This window comes from Rhinoderma darwinii, unplaced genomic scaffold, assembly GCF_050947455.1.
Source record: "Rhinoderma darwinii isolate aRhiDar2 unplaced genomic scaffold, aRhiDar2.hap1 Scaffold_2185, whole genome shotgun sequence".
NCBI classification, from domain to species: domain Eukaryota; kingdom Metazoa; phylum Chordata; class Amphibia; order Anura; family Rhinodermatidae; genus Rhinoderma; species Rhinoderma darwinii.
The window spans coordinates 10,464-18,426 of NW_027462512.1; the positions used below are offsets into that span (position 1 = coordinate 10,464).

General features: G+C 45.5%; 1 protein-coding gene across 1 annotated transcript; it reads right to left on the reverse strand.

Annotated features, from left to right (window-relative positions):
* Positions 1-3,423: 3,423 nt before the first annotated feature.
* LOC142701748 (protein kinase C delta type-like) lies at positions 3,424-7,252 on the reverse strand. The gene is made up of 4 exons (XM_075848157.1): positions 6,958-7,252; positions 5,542-5,792; positions 5,263-5,325; positions 3,424-5,095 (listed from the first exon to the last, which is right to left on the reverse strand). The coding sequence occupies exons 1-4, from the start codon at positions 7,195-7,197 to the stop codon at positions 4,537-4,539; spliced, it is 1,113 nt and encodes a 370-aa protein (XP_075704272.1). The 5' UTR covers positions 7,198-7,252; the 3' UTR covers positions 3,424-4,536.
* Positions 7,253-7,963: the final 711 nt, after the last annotated feature.

Genomic DNA, 7,963 nt, shown 5'->3' on the forward strand with positions numbered 1-7,963 from the left:
CAAATGACCACTGAGGCTGATTATTAGACTCAGCACTCAGTGGCCCCAGGGCGCACCCAAAAAAAAGGTGCAGTAAAAAAAAGGCCACAAAATAAAAACCCTGCACCTATAATTGATCCGATCAGTGATGACGGTCACTGATCAGCGCTCAGCGGCACAGGAAGCACACAGTAAATTGGTGCGGGTAGAAAAAGATGAAAAAAACGTAGCGTCAGAAAAAATTACCTGCAGCAGGAAGCAGTCAGATGAAGACGTCACAGCAGGATGGCAGCACAGAAGGCCTCAGATTCGGTAAGTATGGCTCACAGACGGTCACACCAGCTCTGCTCACCGTTCCTAACCGGAATGAGTTGGGCAGAGCTGGTGGAGGGTGTTTCAAACACTCGACATGGCTGCGATTGGTCAATCGGTGCAGACCAACCAATCGTAGCGATCGGGGGGATGGCATCCCTGCCACCTCGTCATCGCTACATGGCAGGGACTGGTGCTGTCCTAGGCAGCACCAATCACCACCATATCACTGTGCCCTGTGGTACAGTGATTGGTGAAAGCCGCAAACGGCCGCAATTGGCTGGTCTGAATTGACCGGCCAATTGCAGCGATCGCCGATGAGGGGCGGTTGAGCCACCCCCCTAGCCCTCGCGTAAAGATGGTCTGCTGTTATGAACAGCAGCCATCTTTACTTTGTAACTTTTATTTTTTACACTGTAACCCCTTCTTCATTTGGCGTATGGATACGGCAATTTGCGGGAAGTCATGCCTTTCCATGACGTATCTATACGGCAAATGTCGGGAAGGGGTTAAACCACTAGCCGTGATCATATAAGCTACAGTGGCATCACCACGGGTATGCTAAAGCACCACGCCTCCCAGGGTCCGTCCCTTAGAGAAGCCCATGGATTTTTAATTGACATATTTTTTTAAATGCTCACTATACCCCTTGATAAATTCCTTGAGGGGTGTAGTTTCCCAAATGGAGTCACTTTTGGGGGGTTTCCACTGTTTTGGCCACTCAGGGGCTTTGCAAATGTGACATGGCCTCCGCAAACCATTGCAGCTAAATTTGAACTCCAAATGGCGCTCTTTCCCTTCTGAACCCTGCCGTGTGTCCAAACAGCCGTTTATGACCACGTGTGCCCCTGAACACTAGACTCTGGATATTATATATATATACCACTGAACACCAGACTCTGCATACTATATGTACCACTGACCACCAGACTATGGATACTATATGTACCACTGACCACTAGACTCTGGATACTATATGTACCACTGACCACTAGACTCTGGATACTAAATATACCACTGACCACAAGACTCCGGATACTATATGTACCACTGACCACCAGACTGTGGATACTATATATACCACTGGCCACCATACTGTGGACACTTTATGTACCACTGGCCACCAGACTTTGGATACTATATGTACCACTGACCACTAGACTCTGGATACTATATGTACCACTGACCACCAGACTCTGGATACTATATGTACCACTGACCACTAGTCTCTGGATACTATATGTACCACTGACTACTAGACTGTGGATACTATATATACCAATGGCCACCAGACTTTGGATACTATATGTACCACTGACCACCAGACTGTGGATACTTTATGTACCACTGGCCACCAGACTTTGGATACTCTATGTACTACTGACTACTGGAAACCACATGTAAGTGGATAAGGGTTAGTTCACCACCACTGGATTAGGGATCGGAGGCGGCTGTATGACAATAGGGACAAGTGATGAGGCCGGTCAGAGTTTGTGTTTAGTTAGTATTCACATTAGTTTGCAGAGTCACAGGTGGAGTGAAACGCGTGGGATGATGGGGGTGATGGACGGCACATTGAGTGGAGTCATCCTCATGTTCCATTGGTGTCGGTACTGCAGGTTTCTTCCAGCGACATAACATATATGATCCCCGTATGGTAAGTTCTTTCTTACGTTTTTTCCTATATGACATTTTATGGCCTGTCACATAAAGGTGAGGTACCCACCAGGGCCGTATTTACCATTAGATACCTGCGGGCACCAGATCACTGTAGTACTACCGATAATGAATCCTCTTCCTGTGTTTTCCGATTTTATGTAACTAAAGCTTAATCGCTGTATAAATGAAAAGTTCTACAACTTCCTAATCTACTTTATGTTTCTTAGCTGAGAGCAGGACTAGCGATGTACAGGTTCACTGCATCTGAATGTAAGCAAGAGTGTCCTCATTCACTGACAGCAAACAGATCTTGAAAATGGTGAGTAATTGAAACATAAATGATATTATAAAGTTGTAGAACTTCTCATGTATACAGGAATAAAGTATTTATTATATGGGGGCATGGCTGTAAATATGCCCCCGGATATGACGACTCCTTGTATAGACCAGTCCTATTGGATCTCTCGGTGTGGACGTCTCTGCAGGGGATTTTTCTTCTTCATGAATGTTGATCTCTGGTGTGAAGGATCTGGTAACAGGAGCATCCATGAGGTGAGGGCCCTGACTGTAGGGGGCAGCATTGTAGCCGATCCTCCATCCCCCACTGTGCCCCATTCAGTGTATCCCGTTTAGATAATCTTCCACAATCTAAATAGCCTGTACTTCAGCTCTCTCCTGCGCTGATACATTGTAACAAACTCTCACTTATCATTATATAACCATTAAAGCTGTTTTCTGGTTTGGAAAACCCATTTTCAAATGCCCTATTAGGGAATTTTGGGGTAATAGTGTTGGTTCCCCCGTTCAGGACCCTGATTAATTATCCAGAATGGAGAGGGGCTACAAACATCATCTCCTGCTCAGGAGGACCATCACATCCATGTATTACATGCCCAGCCCGGTGATTATAGAACTGTGTAATACTTTACTTCCCCTTTAGAGATGCTGTAGGGAAATTAAACTCTTGCAGCAAGTTCCCCACAGATTACTGGACCCCTCTAGCAAAACGGTATTGTAAAAACCTGACAACCCCTGTAAGGCTCTGTTCACACCACATTTGGGCTTTAAATCTGACATATACCTTTAAAGTGTAGCTAAACGTTTGACAAACTTCTGACATGTCATAGTGACATAGTGACACGTCAGAAGATTGGATTGGTGGGGGTCCGAGCACTGAGACCCCCACCCATCACTAGAATGAAGCAGCTGAAGCCCCCGTGTGAGCGCTCAGTTGCTTCGTGTTTGTTCGGCTTTTTCCAGAAATAAATGTATCGGTGAACGGACTCAATAGAAAGTCTATGAGCCGATACATTTTTCCGGAAAAAGCCGAACAGACAGGAAGCGGCTGAGCACTCACACGAGACCTTCAGCTGCTTCGTTCTAGTGATTGTTGGGGGTCTCAGAGCTCGGACAACATTTACTACACAGAAGTCCAATGGGAATAAAGACAAACACAAAGATGTAGGGGGTAAAAGGAAAGTTTTATTTACAGATAAGGGAAGGTTATATTTTATTATTAGGAGATTATTCTAGAAGTATTAAGACTACTATTATTATATACTGTGTATATGTATGTGTCATCTATTTATCTATTATACTAAACCTATCTAAAGGCCGTGTTGATCCAGAGGAAGGCGAAAACCCCCTGTGAGGAATGAGCCAATTGTCCTCATATTAGGGGGGGAAATTCCTTCCTGACCCCAAATATGGCGATCGGCATAAATCCCAGGATCAAAGGCTGAAGTGTAACATGTGTAATATGGGGAAAGACTAGGGGGAAATTATTCATTTTTTTTATTATTATTTTTAATGAACTACTATATTTATTTATGTGTAAACTATAAATTGTATTAAATTAAGATTATTTTTTAATTATTTTCTATATTTATATTTTGTTACTTATGTGTGTTACTACTTATTACTCTATCATCCTAAACCTATTTAAGGCCGTGTTGATCCAGAGGAAGGCGAAAACCCCCTTTGAGGAATGAGCCAATTGTCCTCATATTAAGAGGGGAAAATTCCTTCCTGACCCCAAATATGGCGATCAGAATAATCCCAGGATCAAAGGCTAAAGTCTAATCTAAATGTACTATGTGTCTATATGCGGGTGTCTATACTTATCATGTAGTGTGGTGTCTATACTTATTATATAGTGGGGTGATGTGGGTGATGTGAGTGATGTGGGTGATGTGGGTGATGTGGGTGATGTGGGTGATGTGATTGATGTGGGTGATGTGGGTGCATTACTTACCTGGCCTGTGCTGAGGTGAGATCAGGTATAATGGCCGCTCCGGCCCCAGGACTACAACATGCGGCTATTATTCCTGATCTCCCCAGATGGAAACTAAGCACAGGCCGCTCCTGGGGGGTGTAGAGGATCTTCAGGCTGGAGTGATGTCAGATGCCTGCCCGGGATTGGAGGATGGCAAGTCAAGGCTCTGGTGCAGGAGCAAGATGGCAGAGGTGTGGCATGAAGATGGTAAGGAGAGAGATGATGGTCTGGGCAGCCGAGGTGACATACAGCAGCAGAGACTTGAGGCGCGGGTCAGGAGGCATGAAGTTCTGGGCCCTTGTCCTGAGATCTTATCGGGTCCAGCTTGGTGACATGAAGCTGAACCCGGCCAAGGGGTGAAGGGCTTTGTTATTCTCTGGCCACTTCAGATGTTGGTTCTCCAGAACGGGCACAAATGGTGTAAATGGTGGCTGTGCCCTCCTCTCCTGCAGTTCCTCCCAGCCGATGGTGGAGAAGAATGGATGCTCTCTGATGTTCCCGCACACACCGAGGCGCCTCTTAGAATTTTTACGGACCAGTCTCTTGGTCAGATGTTTCACGTCAGGATTAAGCCAAGTTGGAAATTTAGGCTTCGCGGTGGTGATGGCTTTGATAGCCATTTGCCTGACGGGGCCGTTGTAAAATGGGGAGCGGCCTGCTGCCATCCTGGACACCACAATCCCCAGGCTCCACCAGTCAACTGCGGTGCCGTATTTTTTTCTAAGAAGCACCTCAGGGGCCATGTAATGCAACGTTCCCGTCACTCCACGGATCTTATTGGAGGCGGTGACGCCATCTTGGGCCAATCCCAGGTCGATGATACGGACGTGGCCATCTGCATCCAGCATTATATTCTCCGGCTTTAGATCTCTGCAAAGAAATAAGACGAGAGAATGACAAATCCGCCCAGTGATCCAGGAGACGGGGGATGGGTCATTGCACCACCAAGCAGAATAGCCATTCAGGAATGTAGGAAAGCTGGGTGCACTGTTTCCAGCATGTAAAGGAGAATGAAAGAAGGGGGAAGTTCTGCTTACCGGTGGACGATGTTGTGTCCATGGAGGAACTGGAGGCCACATATCATCTCTGCTGTGTAGAATCTGATGGGGAGAACAGAGCGGAGTCTCAATGTCATGAAATCTTCCTCTATCAATTCCCTAATATCATGTTATGATGGAGTGTGTGCGGTCTCTAGCAGAGAGGAGGCGCTGATTATGGCAGCCTGTATTCTGCATTCTCTGCATTATCCTTCATCTGACCTCCCCCCTCACCTTTTCTTCTTTCCACCCCCCTCAGTCTCCTGATTATTTACTCGCCTTACGTTGCCGATGTTCAAGCAGTCGCACATCCTGATCAAAGCCTCCAGGCTGCCACCGGACAGATACTCCGTGATAAAAAATGCCCGCTCCTCAGATTGATGTGCGGCATAGAGGTGGCATAGGAACGGGCAGTGTCTGGCCGCTAGGAGTATCCGCCGCTCTCTCATAATTTCGTCCGTATTGTCCCGTTTGGTGATCATTTTTACGGCCATGTAGGTGTTTCGGCCGGGGACTGATGCCAGGACCACCTGAGGAAAACAAATGGAGATTCCTCATGAGAAGAAGAAGGAACAGGGGTGGACAGAGAGGTGGGTCAGTCGGGTAGTGCCCAGGACTCTACAGCAGAACAAAGCTGAGCTCCCAGCATAATGCAGTGTCTGCTGTTGGGTCCTGTATGGAGAGGTCTTCACGCCTTACCCACATTTGACATAATTATCTTAGTTGGTGGGGGTAGTATGGAGCAGGATCATACGCTATAATAGCGACCGTGGCATCTAAACAGTTAAATAGAGGTAAGCTCCCGCTGTCACCCCATAACCCCTACCCGCAACGCGATCACAGTGTGTAGATAGTTGTCATGGCAGCCAGGGGGCCTAATGAAGACCCCAAGGTCTGCCAACTTGGTCCTCCTACTAAGCTTAATAGGAGGAGGCTAAAAGAACAATTCAAGCGATACATAAATATTGCAGTCAAAATAAATAAATAAACTTTTTTCTATTTCGTTTTGTTTAGCTCCTCGAAAAATGGAATAAAAAGTTAAAAAGTGATTAAAAGTTTTATGTAACCCAAAATAGTACCAATAAACAGTACAGCTCGCCCCACAAAAAACAAGTCCTTACACCGCCCCATCAACAGAAAAATAAAAACAATTCTGGGTTTCAGAATATGGAGACACAACAAATAATTTTTTTTATAAATTGTTTTTATTGGATAAAAAGTATAAAAAATAAAACAATATAATTTTGGTATCCCGTTATTGTACTGACCCGCAGAATAAAGGTAACGTGTCATTTTTACCTCTTAGTTAACACCATAAAAGCCAAATTATTAAACCAATGGAGGAATTGCTGTTTTGTTTTTTTTTTCTATTTCACCTAAAAAAAAAACAGCCTTTTACAATGTTCCCAGTAAATGATATGGTACATTGAGTGGAGCCATTAAAAACTACAACTCGTGCCCCAAAAAGTCAAAATCTCTCATATGTCGACAGAAAAATACTAAAATGAAAAACTAAAGTAGTGGTTATGGGGGCAGGAATACTTCTGGATGTCCTATTAGGCATCCCATAGGAGAACACTACACCCATCATCCATCCAGCATAACATGGTGACAACAGAGAACAATTGATGGAGATAAAAGGTCAACTTTAGGTTTACCACCCTATAAAATGAAATATTTAGATATTATACTCACTTTGCCAAAGCTGCCCCTACCCAGGACCTGGTGGATGGTGAAGCGGCTGATGGTAAGCCTGGCATAGGGGCTGGATGTTCCAGGGTCTTGGCTGCTCCCAGGTCTTGGCTCCTCATCCTCCAATCCTCTGTCCTTGGCTCCTCTCCTCTTCTTCTTGAATCCGGTGACGCTGTCCTCCTCCCTCTTCCTCTTCTCCTCTTCTCTCTTCTCGCCGTCTTCTCCATGTCCATTGGACGCCATTTTCACCAATATCTTCCTACCTGTAGACTTCAGTCCGATCGCTGCCGTCGACAGTTGAAAGTAAACGACAGTTGGTCGTGTGCAGGTCACATGATGTCAGAGGTCATGGAATCCTCAGGTGGCACCTGCCTGGCAGTAACCTGCTCTGCCATGTCTGATGTGGGCATCATGAGTGCCAGTCTAGTGTCCAGAGCTGTGTTTCCCAACCAGGGTTTCTTATGGCCTGGTCAGGGGTCTGCAGAACACAGTAGCAATACATGCCACTCCTACAGTAGAGATAAACAACGGTTATTTGCTCAGGTTATTGGCAAAACCCTTTTCATCCACAATATAGAATCTGGGTTTATATTTAGGGGTCTGTATTTATTTAGGGGTCTAGTCTGGGGTCTGTATTTATTTAGGGGGTCTGGTGTCTGCATTTTTTTAGGGGTCTGGTCTAGGGTCTGTATTTATTTAGGGGTCTGGTCTGGGGTTTACATTTATTTAGGGGTCCAGTCTGTGGTCTGCATTTATTTAGCGGTCTGGTCTGGGGTCTGTATTTATTTAGGGGTCTAGTCTGGGGTCTGCATTTATTTAGGGGTCTTGTCTGGGGTCTGCATATATTTAGGGGTCTAGTCTTGGGTCTGTATTTAGGTGTCTGGTCTGGGGTCTGTATTTATTTAGGGGTCCGGTCTGGGGTCTGTATTTATTTAGGGGTCTGGTCTGGGGTCTGTATTCATTTAGGGGTCTAGTCTAGGGTCTGTATTTATTTAGTTGTCCAGTCTGG